This window comes from Thalassophryne amazonica, chromosome 21 (assembly GCF_902500255.1).
Source record: "Thalassophryne amazonica chromosome 21, fThaAma1.1, whole genome shotgun sequence".
NCBI classification, from domain to species: domain Eukaryota; kingdom Metazoa; phylum Chordata; class Actinopteri; order Batrachoidiformes; family Batrachoididae; genus Thalassophryne; species Thalassophryne amazonica.
This window is the reverse complement of record NC_047123.1, coordinates 19720237-19740337: the sequence shown is the minus strand read 5'-3', so window position 1 is coordinate 19740337 and position 20101 is coordinate 19720237. Positions and strand designations below refer to the sequence as shown.

At 41.3% G+C, this 20101-nt stretch overlaps 1 protein-coding gene across 1 annotated transcript; it reads left to right on the top strand.

Moving 5' to 3' along the window:
• The first annotated feature begins 5695 nt into the window (after positions 1-5695).
• On the top strand, positions 5696-19531 carry LOC117503442. The gene is made up of 2 exons (XM_034162670.1): positions 5696-6120; positions 18753-19531. Exons 1-2 carry the CDS (start codon positions 5985-5987, stop codon positions 19223-19225), a joined length of 609 nt encoding a protein of 202 aa, XP_034018561.1. The 5' UTR covers positions 5696-5984; the 3' UTR covers positions 19226-19531.
• The last annotated feature ends 570 nt before the right edge of the window (positions 19532-20101 follow it).

Below are 20101 nucleotides of genomic sequence, written 5' to 3'. Positions count from 1 at the left end.
TTTCTTTCTTGACTTTGGTTAGCTCTCCCAACTGCATCTGCACCAATTTTTTCGTCAGGGATTTTGCTGCATCTTCTTCTTTTTTGTTTTTCTTTCTTGTAGATTTCAAGATGGTGACAAATATGCTCAGAGTATAAAGCCCAATTCATTTTTGATAGTCCCACGACTCCATCTAGGGCTTTCTGAACCTCATCTGGTAGAGCCTTTTTTACAGTTATTTTAAACAGGATTTCAGTTGCTGGAGAATGGTTCCATGCATTTCCTGTTTCCTCCGCCCATCTCTTCTGGAATCGGTGCAGGAACTTCTTTGGGCACTCTTCAGGTGTCCACTCCTCATCATCCAATTTAGAGGGATCCAAGACCTCAGGGTACTTTCTTCTCAGTCCTTCCCACATGGAGTTTCTATAGCGATTAAAGGGGACTTCATCATGTTGATTAGTGCCCATCATCTGTGTTAGTCCAACCTTTCCTGCTAATTCTTTAGTGTCATGTTTTCCCATTACATGCATTAGCAAGGCTTTTATGTCACCTAAAGACAAGGTTACACCTGCAGTGCCTTCTTCTAAGGCAGTTATCCATCTCCCAGCTCCTTGGGTGATGTCTGGCAGCCTGTTGGCCAGCCCCACCATGTCTGTCCAGCTCCATGGGGTATACACATGATGACCATTTCTAACCACCAATGGGCATATGAGGTCTTCGTCCTCCTCTTCTTCTGTGGGGCTCCATACTGTCTTCCAGATCGAGTGCGACTGACTGGTTCCAGGCAGTCCATCCAGTTGGTTATATTCTGTTCTAAAGCCGCTATGTCTTTGGCTACACATTGTTGTCTTTGCCTGAGTCGGGCCTCTTTTGCACTCTCAATGACGATCTCACCAGAAATTTTTCGGGTGGGTGGCTCTATAATGTGATTCCCTTGATTGGGCGTTGATTGTTGTATATTCTTCTTTCCTCGGCGTCCCTATGTCTTTGTATTCTTTCCTTTGCTAGCCGAAGCTGCTCAGCTAGTTCTTCATTATCTCTTCTGGCCAGATCCAGTGTGTCACAGAAGCTCTTGTGCCACTCTTCGGAGCCTCTATAGCCTGTGAAGGTCCAGTCGGCTGACTTATGGTGGGAGGGGACGGTTTTCAGGGGACCTCGATGTACAGGCGGAGCCTTCAGGTCTCTCTCTTTATCCTCGTCTGCCTCCGTCTCACTGTTATTTGTGGCCCCCCTGCTGGTCGTGGTGAGCAACCACTTACTTTCGGACTTGGAGACCTTGTATGATCCATTTGACAGACTGAGGACCTGTCTCCTTGTGGCTCTCGAGCTTTTAGTCAGTGTGAATTTGCCCTCCACATCCATGCCTTGGTCCTCTTCACGAGTTCCTAATACAAATTGTCCAGCTGTCTTTCCCATATCATGACGTTTATATGGGGGTGGCTCTGCTTCCCAGCTCGGTGCACTGGCTTCAGTGTCTTTGGATCTTTCCTCTGTCATTTTTTCTCTTTTCTGCTGTAGCCTCTGTGCTTCCTGCTTGAACAAGGCCAAAACTTCTTTTCTTCAGTGCGTTTTTTTTGTTGTATTTACGTTCTTCTGCTGATCTTTAATTTATTTTTTCTGTATTTCTACCGCAACTGCTTCACACATCTCCGGATCAAATGATCCCTCCAAAGGCCATTGCCTGCCCCCATGTGACCTTTTGTGCCACTTTCTCATACATTGGTTGGCCTTAATGCGTTTTCCTGGATATTTTCTTAGTACTAAGTCTAGCGGGGTACTTTCCCGACCTTGACCTTGAGAGTTACCCATGTAACCCTGACAAACGCTATGTGAGGTGTTTCTATGGTGTTCTGGTAGTCCCTCAGGGGCTGTCCTGATCCAGACCAATAACTTGCCGGCTGTAACACTGTTTTATTTTAAACCCTTAAAAGGATTAAATTTCCAACTGTTATGCCCGTCTTCTTTTCTTTAACTAAATATGAAAATTTACCTGTTTCCCACCGAACCTTCCTTGGGACCACAGTCAGAGTCAACCTAGGAAACAGTTCTTCACCTGGATCGGTTGGCAGTGTTATTAAATGATTAATGGTATGCTAATTTCTTTATTAGGATCAGCACAAAGCAGCTCCAGCCACGGGGTTAAACCCTGATGCCACAGACGTCTTATCAGCAGCTCCCAATTAATTAGAGGGAATTGTTCTTTCTTTTGCTTCAGATTGATTACCTTAGTACCTGCCATAATTTCTGATTGATCTCTTGTTCGTCCTGCCAATGTCTGCTCCTACCCTGTCAAAATAGGTCCTTTCCAGCCAAAAATGTGTCCTGATTCCCTGGGTTTCGATGTCTCCATCAGTCAAGTAATGTTCTGGGAGTATTTTTCATCATCACTTAAGTCTCCCATCAATGACTATCCCAAGCATTGATCAGTCTGTCAGCTTTTTCACTATAATCTAAGCTTTAACTCTTTTGATTTATAACCAATTTTATTTCTTTACTCCTCTTACAACCCTAACACTTCCTAATGTCTTTGCTCCCGACTTTCTATTTTCCTTCTCTTACCTTTCTGCTTCTCTTTGTCTTGTCTTTTTCTGCTGCTATGTTTGTTTATTAGTTTTCTTTCTTTGAAATAATATCTACCTTCTCTGTATTTACATAGCAGTCTCTTTTCCTGTCTTTTTCTTCACTGTCTCTGTTTCACACTTTCCTCTCTGCCTGTCATGCACCTCCCAAGTCCTTCTGTTGGGTCTAAACGCCTCCTCCTCGTACCTCCTCTTCACATTAATCTTGAATGTCAGCCAGCCTGCAAGCCCTCACAGCTTTGCCTGCAACTCCCCGATTACTCTCCGCTCTCCCACACCAATCTTCAAAAGCTTTATACACAAAAATTATTAAAAACAACTTTCTATATATCTCTATCTAGACTTCTGCCACTTTCCACTCCGCGGCTTTAAACAACCTTTTTAATCACTTAACCCAATGTGTTCTGTTTAAATATGTATCTCTTCTTCACGTTAGACAGCTTTTCCGGCGCTGCCAGCAACTTCATATATTATTTTTTTACAAGCCCTCTTTGAGCGTACAATATTTCATTTACTTCTACGCCTTACCGCGCCTCGCGTGCGTATCCTGTGCTTAATATATTATTTTCACCAGCTCCTTTCTGAGCATACAATATTTCATTTATTTCTACTATTTCCGCTTACCGCGCCTCGCGTGTGTATCCTGTGCTTAATATATTTTTTTTTTCACAAGCTCCTCTCTGAGCATACAATATTTCATTTATTTCTACGCTCTTACCGCGCCTCGCGTGCGTATCCTGTGCCTTTCTGCACTTTCTTCTACTTTTTTTCTTCACTTACTGAGCTCCTCGTGAGCTTAATGTGCCTTTGCACTGAAAATATCTCTTTTTCTTTTCTTATAAAACTCATATTACTGTGTACTTAATTACTTATTCTTCTCCCACGCCCCCCAAGCGTGTATTTGGTGCCTTACTGCACTATTTTCTGCTTCATTAATTCTCATGTATTCTGCACTAACTCTCTATTTATTTTATTTTTTTATAGTTTTTCTCTTTTTTAAAAAATGACGTCCTTTATTGAGCTCTTTACTTACTGTCAGCTGTGCTACTTTGCACTTTTCTCTTTAAATCTCTTTATCACGTACGTATTTCTACTGCGCCCCCTCAGGTGCTTATCTTGTGCTTCCTCTGCACGTATTCTCTGTTAACTCTTTTCTCACTTATTTCACTTCAGTCTCTGTTAAACTCTTTAAATAACCTTGTATTACCTTGTATCTATTTGTCAGTATACTCCCCCTAAATTAACCCCTACAGCGCATGCTATCAGCCGCACGTTAGTAACGAATTTCAACACCATTATTCCCCAAGCATCCAGGTTAGTTCTCCACGCACTCTTTTCCGCACCGAGTTCATGAACATTCCTGACCTTTCACTCACACAGACATTCTTTTTCCCGGGAACACACACCACCTTCTGAGCATTTTATCTACAAGGCCTGATAATTTTCAATCTTATCTTTTTTTGGTCTCTTATCCAATTTTCTTAGTCCAGGTTCTTTTGGGTAGAGGCAATTAAAATATCACCTGTCAACTTGGGCGGAAATCCCGACTCACTCCTCCAGATCGTGCAGAAGTTATAAAAGGTTTCTGCTTACCTTTTAGTCGTGATCACTGTTATTTACGGTCTGGAGGGATGAGCTGGACTGCCCCAGCTGCGAATGCCCCTGGACCCTCCGAAGCTGGCTCGCCCAAGTTCTGACGCGGTCCGTCTTTAGTCTTCTCGGGATGTCGTCTTTTAGATAACACAACTATTGCAAGTGATATGCTAGAAAAGGACACAACACTTAGAATAATCCAGCCTTAAGCAAGATAAAATGCACAGAGTTTTTTAAGTTTATTTAAGCCTTCGACACAGAGCTTAGACAAACTGAGTCCTCTAGAGAGACTGAATAGGTGACAACCGCGCTCATCTATTTATTGGAGACCCGCGGGCATCGCTCCTCCTTCGACTTTTTTATTTATTTCATTCCCAAGACATGGTTTTCTATTGGAAGCGTCCTCTAGTGAACCCTAAGCAGGTGTTAGGCCATTATTTCAATGTGACAAACGCTCCCATTAAAACGTGAAGGATTTACAACTGATTTTTTTAAAAGACCTTCAGCCACAGGTGCAGCTGGCCTGAGGCCCCCCCCCCCCCTCCCCGCACGTGGCCTCAGCACAGGTGCAGCTGGCCTGAGGCCCCTGCACGTGGCCTGCGGGAAAGCACCTAAAAGGCCTTGGAAAGCCCCTGACAGACTGAATGACTAATAGAGCCCCTTTTTTTGGGTTGAACACCTGCTAGTTCAGCCAGAGGACATACAGTTCAGATCAGGACACTTGATAGTTCATCACAGTTCAAATATGGACCTAAAAATTCTTCTACATCTGCATTCTTGGCATGACATCAGACCTGTTTCCAGTGGGTGTTGGACTCCACCATGTCTTCCCCTTGACACCAATCCTGTTTGTGATGTTCATGGACAGGATTTAACGGTGCACTCAGGGGCAGGAGGGTGTCCAGTTTGGTGACCTCAGAGCTGCATCTCTGGTTTTTGTGGATGATGTGGTTCTGTTGGCTTCATCAGGCAGTGACCTCCACTAGTCAATGAGCAGATTTGAGGATGAGTGTAAAGCGACTGGGATGAGAATGAGTGTCTTCAAATCATGGTCCTCTGTTGGAAAACGGCGGATTGTTCCTTCTGGGTTATGGGAGAGTTACTGCCCCAAGTGGAGGAGTTTAACTATGTCAGGGTCTATCCATTTACCAGCCAATTTATGCTCCTTTTCCTCACCTATGGTCATGAAATTTAGGTAATGACTGAAAGAATAAGATCGCAACTGACCATGACAATATAATTCATAGTTAATGTTGCAGACCTCAGGTTTTTCGGTTTCATGGTTTTTGTTATAACCCTATTCTTTCTTTTTTTTTTTTTTTTTAGTTATTAGAACTACTGCATTCAAATATTTTCGATCCGAATTCCATTAATGCACCATTTTTTATTGACAATTTTATTTATTTATTTATTTTGCCACCTTATAGAAATGCACTCTGCTCCTTTCAAGTTTCCAGCAATAGGTGGCGGTAATGTACCTTAAACGCTGTTTCCTACCTGCCACAAAACGGAAAAGGAAGAAGAAGAAGACGATGATCATAAACAACAACAACAACAATAACGTAAAGAGAAAAGTGTTGCTGGAATGAAAGGAGTTCATGAATTTTCGCCTCTCTTCGGAAAAAGAAAAGATATTTTTTGGACAGCTAGAAGTTTAAAACAGCAAATAGGACGTGAGATTACAAAAGAGCTTCGGTTTAAAAGCTGTTTGAAGCTACGCTGCTTTTAGCTAGCAAAGCTAAACTAGCTTGTAATGCTAAAATTAGCGCTACAGATTTAGCAGCAGTGACTCAAAGTGTGGCTTTATGGAGGAAACGCTATGGTTGTGTGAAAATGCTTAAAGTCCAAAGTGCGATAGCTGATCTGTTTGAAGAACACAGAGAGGAACTTAGTTCTCATCCTCAGTCCACTGATGATCAACAGCAGAACGTTCTGGATGCTATTCTGACGCCTGAAGATCACAATGCAGGTTTGTTACCAAAACTATAGGAACATTCCAGTTTTTGATCTGCATTCAAATATGTATAATATATAATGACATTTGTTTGATTTTTACACAACAAAAATATAAATGCAACACTTTTGGTTTTGCTCCCATTTTGTATGAGATGAACTCAAAGATCTAAAACTTTTTCCACATACACAATATCACCATTTCCCTCAAATATTGTTCACAAACCAGTCTAAATCTGTGATAGTGAGCATGTCTCCTTTGCTGAGATAATCCATCCCACCTCACAGGTGTGCCATATCAAGATGCTGATTAGACAACATGATTAGTGCACAGGTGTGCCTTAGACTGCCCACAATAAAAGGCCACTCTGAAAGGTGCAGTTTTGTTTTATTGGGGGGGGGAGATACCAGTCAGTATCTGGTGTGACGACCATTTGCCTCATGCAGTGCAACACATCTCCTTCGCATAGAGTTGATCAGGTTGTCAATTGTGGCCTGTGGAATGTTGGTCCACTCCTCTTCAATGGCTGTGCGAAGTTGCTGGATATTGGCAGGAACTGGTACACGCTGTCGTATACGCCGGTCCAGAGCATCCAAACATGCTCAATGGGTGACATGTCCGGTGAGTATGCCGGCCATGCAAGAACTGGGACATTTTCAGCTTCCAAGAATTGTGTACAGATCCTTGCAACATGGGGCCATGCATTATCCTGCTGCAATATGAGGTGATGTTCTTGGATGTATGGCACAACAATGGGCCTCAGGATCTCGTCACGGTATCTCTGTGCATTCAAAATGCCATCAATAAAATGCACCTGTGTTCTTCATCGATAACAGACGCCTGCCCATACATTGACATCAGAAAACCGCTCACCCACACTATGCCACACACGCTGTCTGCCATCTGCCCTGGACAGTGTGAACCTGGATTCATCCGTGAAGAGAACACCTCTCCAACGTGCCAAACGCCAGCAAATGTGAGCATTTGCCCACTCAAGTCGGTTACGACGACGAACTGGACTCAGGTCAAGACCCCGATGAGGACGACGAGCATGCAGTTGAGCTTCCCTGAGACGGTTTTGACAGTTTGTGCAGAAATTCTTTGGTTATGCAAACCGATTCTTTCAGCAGCTGTCCGAGTGGCTGGTCTCAGACGATCTTGGAGGTGAACATGCTGGATGTGGAGGTCCTGGCCTGGTGTGGTTACACGTGGTCTGCGGTTGTGAGGCTGGTTGGATGTACTGCCAAATTCTCTGAAACGCCTTTGGAGCCGGCTTATGGTAGAGAAATGAACATTCAATACACGAGCAACAGCTCTGGTTGACATTCCTGCTGTCAGCATGCCAATTGCACGCTCCCTCAAATCTTGCGACATCTGTGGCATTGTGCTGTGTGATAAAACTGCACCTTTCAGAGTGGCCTTTTATTGTGGACAGTCTAAGGCACACCTGTGCACTAATCATGGTGTCTAATCAGCATCTTGATATGGCACACCTGTGAGGTGGGATGGATTATCTCAGCAAAGAAGTGCTCACTATCACAGATTTAGACTGGTTTGTGAACAATATTTGAGGGAAATGGTGATATTGTGTATGTGGAAAAAGTTTTAGATCTTTGAGTTCATCTCATACAAAATGGGAGCAAAACCAAAAGTGTTGCGTTTATATTTTTGTTGTGTAAGTGATTAATCTTAATTCTTTTACTAGGGTTACTGGCTCAGTGTATACAACCTGATCTGTCAGGATGTGAGTGAAAAATGACGTCATAAAATGAGAATATATGCATAAAATAATTGATCACTACACAGATGGCAAGAATGTGAAAGACACTAACAGACAATCCCATTTTCATTGCATTTTCAGTCTGACATCTCAGTGATATGTGTGCAAGTGCATGAATGAGTGTGTGAGTGGGGAGATTGGTCTGATAGATGTTTTTATAAATGTTTTTTTTTTCATTTCTTGGAGAAACGGCCTACGAGAAACAGCCTTTCATTTTGCCTACACTATAACTGTATGTACAGCTCAATGACAATAAATGTTGATTTCAAATTCTTAATACATGAAACTAAAGGTAACTTGACACTTGCACAACTTTGATCTCCACACTGGCACTCAATCATGCGTATCTACTTGTTCAGTTATCCGATCATGAATTTTGTTTACCATTTATAAGTTTTGCTTAACCTAAATCAGTAAACAAAAAAAACTAACACAAATTTGGTTAGCTTGTTGGATCTGAACTAATTAAAGACATTAGCAAAAGTGGAGTGACAAAGTAAAGAGCAGTATCAGTTGCATATACAGTGCATTCGAGAAGTATTTGCAGTGCTTCAGTTTTTCTACATTTTGTTACGTTACAGCCTTATTCCAAAATGGATGAAATTAATTTTTTTCCCTCAAAATTCTACATATGATGCCCCAGAATGACTGTGGATGTTTCTTTGTTTGTTTTTTTGTTTTTTAGATTTTTGCGTATTTAATAAAAACAAAAATCTAAGAAATTATCTTTTTTTTTTTCCTTTTGTAAAGTTGTGTTGTTTGATTTCCTGTTTTCTGTTTCTTCAGCTTTGTAAAACTTTGCAAAAACCTTGTAAGTGTTAGAATGGTTGAAGCTGTGGGTCACTCCCTTGAGTCTGGTCTGCTTGAGGTTTTGTTCCTGATTATCATCAGAGGGAGTTTATCCTTACCACTGTCACCTGTGTGCTTGCTCTAGGGATTGGTAAGGTTAGACCTTACTTATGTGAAGCACCTTGAGGCAACTTTGTTGTGATTTGGCGCTATATAAATGGAATTAAATTACTTGTGCATAAGTATTCACAGCCTTTGTCATGAAGCTCAACATTGAGCTCAGGTGCATCCTGTTTCCACTGAGCAGAGAGGAACGATGTTTAATCAGTCATGCTGCTACACAACACACAGTATTATATATTTTTTCCTTTACATGAGGGACTGTAACTTCAGTTTACAAACCAGCAAAATGGGAGATATTAGTGGACCAGTCCGCGCCTGAGAGCTGTTGTGTGCTGCCCCATAAAAAGGCACTTTAATAAGGAACAAATAAAAACTGTCCAGTGTGAAAAGGGTGATTCTTTCTTGCCCGCAACAACTGACAAGAGCCCCTGATAACGACTTTAATCAGCAGAAAGGTGAGTCACGATTGATATCTTTAAATGGCTTTAAGGAAGGTTGATTTATAAACTGTCAAGTCAAATAAACATTGCGAGATGATGCCACAGTATAACGGTTCTGTGATGAGAGTATAACAGTGCAGCGCTGTTATTCCATTGTCTGGGGAGAACCCTGAATATTTCTGTTGCTTTGAAGGTTCCAATGAGCACAGTGGCCTCCATCATCTGTAAATGGACAAAGTTTGCTTGCTCCAGGACTCTTCCTAGAGTTGGCCAACTGTCTAAACTGAGCAATTGGGGGAGAAGGGCCTTAGTCAGGGAGGTGACCAAGAATCTCATAGTCACTCAGTCAGATCTCCAGCTCTCCAGATCTAACATCTGTGGAGAGATGAGAACCTTCCAGAACATGATGGACATGAGATGGACAACCATCTCTGCAGCAACCCACCAATCCGGCCTGTATGGTAGAGTGGCCAGACAGAGACCACTTTTAGTAAAAGGAACAATGCAGCCCACCTGGAGTTTGCCAAAAGGCACCTGAGGGACTCTCAGACCATGAGAAATTAGATTGAATTGTTTGGTGTGAATGACAGGCATCATCCCTACAGTGAAGTGTGGTGGCAGCATTATGCTGTGGGGCTGTTTTTCAACAGCAGGAACTGGGAGACTAGGCGGGATTGGGGGAAAGATGAATGCAGCAATGTACAGAGACATCCTGGATGAAAATCAGCTCCAGAGTGGTCTTGACTTCAGACTGGGGCGATGGTTCATCTTTCAGCAGGACAATGTTCCTAAGCTCACAGCCAATAAATCAAAGGAGTGGCTTCAGGACAACTCTGTGAATGTCCTTGAGTGTCCCAGCCAGTGCCCAAGACCTGAATCCTATTGAACATCTCTGGAGAGATCTGAAAATGGCTGTGGACCGACGCTCCCCATCTAACCTGATGGAGCTTGAGAGCTGCTGCAAAGAGGAATGGGTAAAACTGCCCAAAGATAGGTGCACCAAGCCGGTAGCATCATATTCAAGAAGATTTGAGGCTGTAATTGCTGCCAAAAGTGCATCAACAAAGTATTGAGCAAAGGGTGTGAATACTTATGTACGCGTGATGTTGGGGTGAAGGCTCTCAGTTGTCCAGGTGGTTGCCATAGTAGAGAAGGTTGAATCTTCAACTGGACTTGGTTGCTTGAGACAAGGACATTTTGCTTCTAATCGCAGAAGCTTCCTCAGCTAAATTTCTTGCTCTGGTAGTCTGCCCTCTGTCTTGACTCTTGTAGAGAAGAATGTAATGTGTAATGTGATGTCTACATGTCAATCAATCAATCAATCAATCAATTTTTTTATATAGCGCCAAATCACAACAAACAGTTGCCCCAAGGCGCTTTATATTGTAAGGCAAGGCCATACAATAATTATGTAAAACCCCAACGGTCAAAACGACCCCCTGTGAGCAAGCACTTGGCTACAGTGGGAAGGAAAAACTCCCTTTTAAACAGGAAGAAACCTCCAGCAGACCAGGCTCAGGGAGGGGCAGTCTTCTGCTGGGACTGGTTGGGGCTGAGGGAGAGAACCAGGAAAAGACATGCTGTGGAGGGGAGCAGAGATCGATCACTAATGATTAAATGCAGAGTGGTGCATACAGAGCAAAAAGAGAAAGAAACAGTTGCATCATGGGAACCCCCAGCAGTCTACGTCATATAGCAGCATAACTAAGGGATGGTTCAGGGTCACCTGATCCAGCCCTAACTATAAGCTTTAGCAAAAAGGAAAGTTTAAGCCTAATTTAAAAGTAGAGAGGGTGTCTGTCTCCTGATCTGAATTGGGAGCGGTTCCACAGGAGAGGAGCCTGAAAGCTGAAGGCTCTGCCTCCCATTCTACTCTTACAAACCCTAGGAACTACAAGTAAGGCCTGCAGTCTGAGAGCGAAGCGCTCTATTGGGGTATATGGTACTACGAGGTCCCTAAGATAAGATGGGACCTGATTATTCAAAACCTTATAAGTAAGAAGAAGAATTTTAAATTCTATTCTAGAATTAACAGGAAGCCAATGAAGAGAGGCCAATATGGGTGAGATATGCTCTCTCCTTCTAGTCCCCGTCAGTACTCTAGCTGCAGCATTTGAATTAACTGAAGGCTTTTTAGGGAACTTTTAGGACAACCTGATAATAATGAATTACAATAGTCCAGCCTAGAGGAAATAAATGCATGAATTAGTTTTTCAGCATCACTCTGAGACAAGACCTTTCTGATTTTAGAGATATTGCGTAAATGCAAAAAAGCAGTCCTACATATTTGTTTAATATGCGCTTGAATGACATATCCTGATCAAAAATGACTCCAAGATTTCTCACAGTATTACTAGAGGTCAGGGTAATGCCATCCAGAGTAAGGATCTGGTTAGACACCATGTTTCTAAGATTTGTGGGCCAAGTACAATAACTTCAGTTTTATCTGAGTTTAAAAGCAGGAAATTAGAGGTCATCCATGTCTTTATGTCTGTAAGACAATCCTGCAGTTAGCTAATTGGTGTGTGTCCTCTGGCTTCATGGATAGATAAAGCTGGGTATCATCTGCGTAACAATGAAAATTTAAGCAATACCGTCTAATAATACTGCCTAAGGGAAGCATGTATAAAGTGAATAAAATTGGTCCTAGCACAGAACCTTGTGGAACTCCATAATTAACTTTAGTCTGTGAAGAAGATTCCCCATTTACATGAACAAATTGTAATCTATTAGACAAATATGATTCAACCACCGCAGCGCAGTGCCTTTAATACCTATGGCATGCTCTAATCTCTGTAATAAAATTTATGGTCAACAGTATCAAAGCAGCACTGAGGTCTAACAGAACAAGCACAGAGATGAGTCCACTGTCCGAGGCCATAAGAAGATCATTTGTAACCTTCACTAATGCTGTTTCTGTACTATGATGAATTCTAAAACCTGACTGAAACTCTTCAAATAGACCATTCCTCTGCAGATGATCAGTTAGCTGTTTTACAACTACCCTTTCAAGAATTTTTGAGAGAAAAGGAAGGTTGGAGATTGGCCTATAATTAGCTAAGATAGCTGGGTCAAGTGATGGCTTTTTAAGTAATGGTTTAATTACTGCCACCTTAAAAGCCTGTGGTACATAGCCAACTAACAAAGATAGATTGATCATATTTAAGATCGAAGCATTAAATAATGGTAGGGCTTCCTTGAGCAGCCTGGTAGGAATGGGGTCTAATAAACATGTTGATGGTTTGGATGAAGTAACTAATGAAAATAACTCAGACAGAACAATCGGAGAGAAAGAGTCTAACCAAATACCGGCATCACTGAAAGCAGCCAAAGATAACGATACGTCTTTGGGATGGTTATGAGTAATTTTTTCTCTAATAGTTAAAATTTTGTTAGCAAAGAAAGTCATGAAGTCATTACTAGTTAAAGTTAATGGAATACTCAGCTCAATAGAGCTCTGACTCTTTGTCAGCCTGGCTACAGTGCTGAAAAGAAACCTGGGGTTGTTCTTATTTTCTTCAATTAGTGATGAGTAGAAAGATGTCCTAGCTTTACGGAGGGCTTTTTTATAGAGCAACAGACTCTTTTTCCAGGCTAAGTGAAGATCTTCTAAATTAGTGAGACGCCATTTCCTCTCCAACTTACGGGTTATCTGCTTTAAGCTACGAGTTGTGAGTTATACCACGGAGTCAGACACTTCTGATTTAAAGCTCTCTTTTTCAGAGGAGCTACAGCATCCAAAGTTGTCTTCAATGAGGATGTAAAACTATTGACGAGATACTCTATCTCCCTTACAGAGTTTAGGTAGCTACTCTGCACTGTGTTGGTATATGGCATTAGAGAACATAAAGAAGGAATCATATCCTTAAACCTAGTTACAGCGCTTTCTGAAAGACTTCTAGTGTAATGAAACTTATTCCCCACTGCTGGGTAGTCCATCAGAGTAAATGTAATGTTATTAAGAAATGATCAGACAGAAGGGAGTTTTCAGGGAATACTGTTAAGTCTTCTATTTCCATACCATAAGTCAGAACAAGATCTAAGATATGATTAAAGTGGTGGGTGGACTCATTTACTTTTTGAGCAAAGCCAATAGAGTCTAATAATAGATTAAATGCAGTGTTGAGGCTGTCATTCTCAGCATCTGTGTGGATGTTAAAATCGCCCACTATAATTATCTTATCTGAGCTAAGCACTAAGTCAGACAAAAGGTCTGAAAATTCACAGAGAAACTCACAGTAACGACCAGGTGGACGATAGATAATAACAAATAAAACTGGTTTTTGGGACTTCCAATTTGGATGGACAAGACTAAGAGACAAGCTTTCAAATGAATTAAAGCTCTGTCTGGGTTTTTGATTAATTAATAAGCTGGAATGGAAGATTGCTGCTAATCCTCCGCCCCGGCCCGTGCTACGAGCATTCTGACAGTTAGTGTGACTCGGGGGTGTTGACTCATTTAAACTAACATATTCATCCTGCTGTAACCAGGTTTTCTGTAGGCAGAATAAATCAATATGTTGATCAATTATTATATCATTTACCAACAGGGACTTAGAAGAGAGAGACCTAATGTTTAATAGACCACATTTAACTGTTTTAGTCTGTGGTGCAGTTAGAAGGTGCTATATTATTTTTTCTTTTTGAATTTTTATGCTTAAATAGATTTTTGCTGGTTATTGGTAGTCTGGGAGCAGGCACCGTCTCTACGGGGATGGGGTAATGAGGGGATGGCAGGGGGAGAGAAGCTGCAGAGAGGTGTGTAAGACTACAACTCTGCTTCCTGGTCCCAACCCTGGATAGTCACGGTTTGGAGGATTTAAGAAAATTGGCCAGATTTCTAGAAATGAGAGCTGCTCCATCCAAAGTGGGATGGATGCCGTCTCTCCTAACAAGACCAGGTTTTCCCCAGAAGCTTTGCCAATTATCTATGAAGCCCACCTCATTTTTTGGACACCACTCAGACAGCCAGCAATTCAAGGAGAACATGCGGCTAAACATGTCACTCCCGGTCCGATTGGGGAGGGGCCCAGAGAAAACTACAGAGTCCGACATTGTTTTTGCAAAGTTACACACCGATTTAATGTTAATTTTAGTGACCTCCGATTGGCGTAACCGGGTGTCATTACTGCCGACGTGAATTACAATCTTACAAATTTACGCTTAGCCTTAGCCAGCAGTTTCAAATTTCCTTCAATGTCGCCTGCTCTGGCCCCCGGAAGACAATTGACTATGGTTGCTGGTGTCGCTAACTTCACATTTCTCAAAACAGAGTCGCCAATAACCAGAGTTTGATCCTCGGCGGTGTGTCGTCGAGTGGGGAAAAACGGTTAGAGATGTGAACGGGTTGGCGGTGTACACGGGGCTTCTGTTTAGGGCTACGCTTCCTCCTCACAGTCACCCAGTCGGCCTGCTTTCCCGGCTGCTCGGGATCTGCCAGGGGGGAACTAACGGCGGCTAAGCTACCTTGGTCCGCACCGACTACAGGGGCCTGGCTAGCTGTAGAATTTTCCACGGTGCGGAGCCGAGTCTCCAATTCGCCCAGCCTGGCCTCCAAAGCTACGAATAAGCTACACTTATTACAAGTACCATTACTGCTAAAGGAGGCCGAGGAATAACTAAACATTTCACACCCAGAGCAGAAAAGTGCGGGAGAGACAGGAGAAGCCGCCATGCTAAATCGGCTAAGAGCTAGTAGCTACGCTAAGCTAGCGGATTCCTAAAAACACGCAAAGTGAATAATGTGTAAATAATTTAGAGGTGATTCAGCAGAAGGAGTGCTTTAGTTAAGGCACGTAAAGATTACACTGGGAAACAAATCGTAATCTAGATAACTAGATCAATCTAACTGCGCAGATTAAACAGCTAACAGATACAAGAAAAACAACCGCTGTGCTCCGGAACAGGAAGTGAGACAATACCGCAGTGAGAGCCAACCACCAGTAGAGGCAAGCAAGAGTAATTTGCATTATACATGTGTAATAAATTTGCAGAAATTACAAAAAAAAACAAAAAACTTTTTCATGTCATTATGGGGTGTTGTGAGTAGAATTTTAAGGGCTTGTTTTGTTTCCCATTTATTTACAGTGCATTGTCTTCTGTTTGTAAGGTATGATGAGAACCAAAGGTGGGCTTTGGGGGTTAATACTGATATTAGGGACTAAAACAATTTTTCAAATATATCTGCAGATAAAAATGGCAGTGATTCCTAACATTTTGTTATCAAACTCTTATGACAAAGAAATGTAATTGAGGCTTGATGTTTAAATCTTTAAACATGAACTTTATTATTAATATAAAATAAACAACCATGCTGTCTTCACTCAGTTTAGCAGTCACTGTGTTGCATTGCTTAGCTTTTGTATAACAGATGGCATCATGACCACTTGTCTTTTGTCGCTGTAAAACACCCACTCTGACTGAAAATGAATGGCAGCTAGTCACTTTGCCTCTGCATCTCTTGAAGCTAATGAAACCAAGGGATGATAGGGGTCCCAGTCATGCTTGGCAGCAGTATAAACAAAGGCTGTCGGTGTGCCCTCTGCTGGACCACTATGTTCATCGTGCTCTAGTTATTTGTAAGAAAAGACAGAAAGCCACTGACCCACCACCATCCATACTGTCAAGAAACAGCTACTATACCGAGGGCTACAGCAAGAAGAAATTGAAACATTTCACAGATTACAGTTTGCAGTTATATAATTTAGAATTTGCCTTTTAGTTTAACTGAATTGTGTTTACCAGTAAAACAGTGCATTCATTTAAATTCTGTAATCCCTTGTTCTTTAAATTTCCCTTAAAAGTTTTATGAATGCATTTATACCTTGGACAGGCAAAGAATGTGGTCAGGCTGGAATCCACATAAGTCTGGCTTTTTCTACTTGCAGAAAGGGCAAGACAGGATGCGAACGGGGGCTGTAAAGGGCATTCTTGGAATACATTTTGTTACACAATCTTGAATAGGGGCACAGGCCAGAACACCATATTCGAAGAACATGACTACCCTGAGATCAGAAAAGACAAAAATAAAAAACACATCTGTACATTGTGCAGGTAATTATACACTAATGAACACAATGTAGGAATTCCATTTCCACTAATATACTCATCTGAATAGTTCACGCTGTAGATTAAAGTACAATTTTTGTTAATAGAGCCTGAGAGTCCGTTGGTGCTTATTGATAATTTTTTCTGAAATTCTTTTTCCAAAGCCTAAATATTCTCAAGAATTAAAAGCTAATTTCTCTTTATCAGTTGCACATATCTGCTAGTCCGTATGTGTCTTTCATTCCAGACAAGCATTTTGACATCATGTAGAACAGTGTGGGCATAGTTCCGGCCAATGCGCTAACTGCTAATTAGCGAAGCTAACTTTTTCATTAGCGGATTAGCTTTTCAGATAACTTTGAAAACCATCAGTGACCAATTAGGTTCCGCTACATTATGTCCGAAACGTTGTAAACCCTGAAATCATACATGTTAGTTCCTGTGTTGTTGTTTGTCTTGCAACAGTCAGGCCGCTGTGAGGAGCTCAGCCCTCCCCCAGCAGAAGGGGGCAGGACTGCGGCCGCCTGCTGCAAAGAAGTGTCATTTACTTTTCACACACAACAACACAGACGGTGGCATCAAACGCAAGGCACTTTTTACTCATGTCACAACATAACTCTTCACCAAACTAACTACACTACTTGAAGTATAAAAACACAACAAATCTAATACAAATAACACTGCTAAACCAACATGTACTACAATACAATAATAAAAAAAAACAAACAAACCAGAACTCCCATAATGCATTTCAGCAGCTCACCTGAGTTGCCTTCAGTGGTGACTGGTAAAATCTGTACACCTCATCATGAGTTTCCCCACCAAAGGAAGAAAACCCACATAAGTTTTGTCTTTACATAAAAATACACCACCAAGTGTCTTTCACTTAAAAAAGTAAAGATTTGCATGTACACAGTTTTTAAAGTAGATAGACTGTTGATTGATGCTGTGATTGATAGTCAATCAATATTTTTAGTGGTTATCAGATTAGCGCTATGCTAACTTTTCAGTTAGCGGATTAGCACTTATCGAAGTTAACTTTTCAGTTAGCTGTGCCCACCTCAGTAGTACAAAAAAAGTGCACAATAAAGTAAAAAAGTCACTGCCAGTGAGAATAGCCTGTCGACAAGAAGAAGAGTTTGACCAGTTCTATCTCTAGCTATTGGCCTTGTAAAATGTAATTTCCACCACACCATTGCCTTACAATATAAAGCGCCTTGGTGTAACTGTTTGTTGTGATTTGGCGCTATATACATGTGCTCTGATGTCACTGTTTATCTCCATAGAAACTACCCAAACAATCTTTCATACAAACTGTTTAAAGGGACATTACAGTGTTGTGGTGGAAATTACGGCAATAGTGTGGGACAACTACATTTTGTTTAAAAAAAATCACAACAGTTGTATGACATTGAATACCCCAATTATGTTTTGATTATATTACTGATATTTTATTCAGAGATATTTTAAAACATTAGAAAAAACGTTTCTTTACCATTCATTTTTATCATTGAAGATCAAAAGTCTGGGTGTGGGACAGCACAAAACGGCAATATTTGCATATAATGATGCTGAAAAAAGGTGAAAAAGTCATCATAGACTACAAGAACAAATTTCTTAACACACTTTCATTGTAAAGATAACTATAAAGGTGTGAAATTTCCCCTTTTTTCTGTTTTTCATACAATATGATCAAAGGACATAATAAGTGCCCGTAATCTAAGAATCACCCTACTATAATCTTGCACAAAATGGCATTTAAATGACTTCTTTTTTTTTTTAAATCCAAATTTTTTTCTGGAACAGTATATCATCTAACAAACATACTTTTTATGACATACCTAACAAGTCAAATCAAGACTCTGGGCATGCACTGGTATCATTTATCGTGCATCCATGACACCACAGAGCCACTTTGGTCCCTAGAAGACAACCACTGAGGCAGACATCCATCTGTACATCCTCTCAAAACTAACCATCTATCTTCCACACCCAGGTGAAGGGTAGGCCTCCCCTTGGACTTTAGTGGTGACTGGAGTCCTCACCACTCAGGCCCCTCTTTGCTGAATCATGCAGAGAAATTTGCCACATGGCCAAACTGTCGTAGCCGATGCTCCCTCACATTACAAGTGATAGTCCTCATCTGAGTGAAAAAAATGAATGACTGTTCATGTGGATGGTGGCAGGGGAAAATTGTAGTTTCCTTGATGAATACTGAACTTAGTAGAAATTTACCTCCACTTTTGGCTGTATTATCTAAACACTTATCCTGATACAGGACGTGCTGGCAAAGTACAGAATCAACATTTCATATCTGCAGCTGTTTCTAACAACTGTTGTGGCAGTCTATTTAAAATGTCCCATTATCTGTTTGCAGTGAATTAATTAGAACTAACCTACTATGTAGGTGTTATGAGTGTTAAACAGGAATGTCAGAAACATATCTCTCTGTTTTGCATTCCATGCAGATCTGCATCAGCTGTCACAGACCACAGAAGAGATTCCATCACAGCAACAGCAATGGAACCCATACGTTGACCAAGAAGAACCACAGAGTTGGCAAATTAAAGAGGAACAGGAGGAATTCTGGACCAATCAGGAGGGAGAACAGCTTCAACAGTTGGAGAAGGTGGATGTCGCCAAGTTTCCACCTATGTTTGCTGTAAAGAGTGAAAATGATGAAATGCATCCTCAATCCTCAGACTTTCATCAAGGCCGAACTGAAGGTAACATAGAGTCTCTGAGCAACGGCTTAACTGAAAAAATGGAAATAGAAACTGATGAAGAGGACTTTGCAGGATCAGAAACAAATAAAAATTATGAGCAAGATAGTCATGTACAGCCATATACCGATGACACATCTTCAGAACCTGAATCTGAAGGCAGCAGCAGCACTCAGCAAAGCCCCACTGAGGTCGTGTTTGCATACTGTAAGAAATAACTCCGTTATTGTTATGGAAAATCATACAGATGAGAAACCATTTACCTGCTTTAAGTGTGGTAAAAAATGTAAGCGTAAGAGTGATCTTAAGAAACACATGATGATTCATATGGATGAAAAACCATTTAGCTGTCCTGAGTGTGGTCAAAAATGGCGATGTAGCAGCAATCTCAAAAGACACATGATGACTCATACAGGAGAAAAACCATTTAGCTGCTCCCAGTGTGGTCAAAAATGTCAGTCTAATAGTGATCTTAAGAAACATGTGATAGTTCATACTGGAGAGAACCATTAGCTGTTCTTTTTGTGGAAAAAATGTCGGTGCAAGAGCAATCTCAAAAGACACATATATTCATACGGGCGAAAATCCATTTAGTTGTACTGAGTGTGGGTAAAAAATGTAGGTTTAAGAGCAGTCTGAAAAGACACATGATGATTCATACAGGCGAAAAACCATTTGCCTGCTCAGATTGTGGCAAAAAATGTCAGTCCAAGAATGACCTTAGGAAACATGTGATGATCCATACAGGAGAGAAACCGTTTAGGCTGTTCTTTTGTGGTAAAACATGTCAGTGCAAGAGCAACCTCAAAAGACATATGATGATTCATACAGGCGAGAAACCATTTATCTGCTCAGTGTGCAGTCAGAGATGTCTGTCTAAGAGTGATCTTAATAAACACATGATGATTCACACAGGAGAGAAACCATTTAGCTGTTCAGAGTGCGGTAAAAAATGTCGGCGTAGCAGCAATCTCAAAAGACACATGATGACTCATACAGGTGAAAAAAACATTTGTCTACTCAGAGTGTGATTAACAAAATAGGTGTAGAAGTGATCTAAACAGGAGTTGTAAAGGGGAGCAGTGGTGGGCACA

What these genes read in the sequence shown, in the direction of transcription:
- LOC117503442 (XM_034162670.1), top strand. Translation starts at nt 5,985, where the DNA reads ATGCTTAAAGTCCAAAGTGCGATAGCTGATCTGTTTGAAGAACACAGA. An exon ending in GCCTGAAGATCACAATGCAG is followed by an intron (nt 6,121 to 18,752) that starts GTTTGTTACCAA and finishes CATTCCATGCAG; the next exon opens with ATCTGCATCAGCTGTCACAG.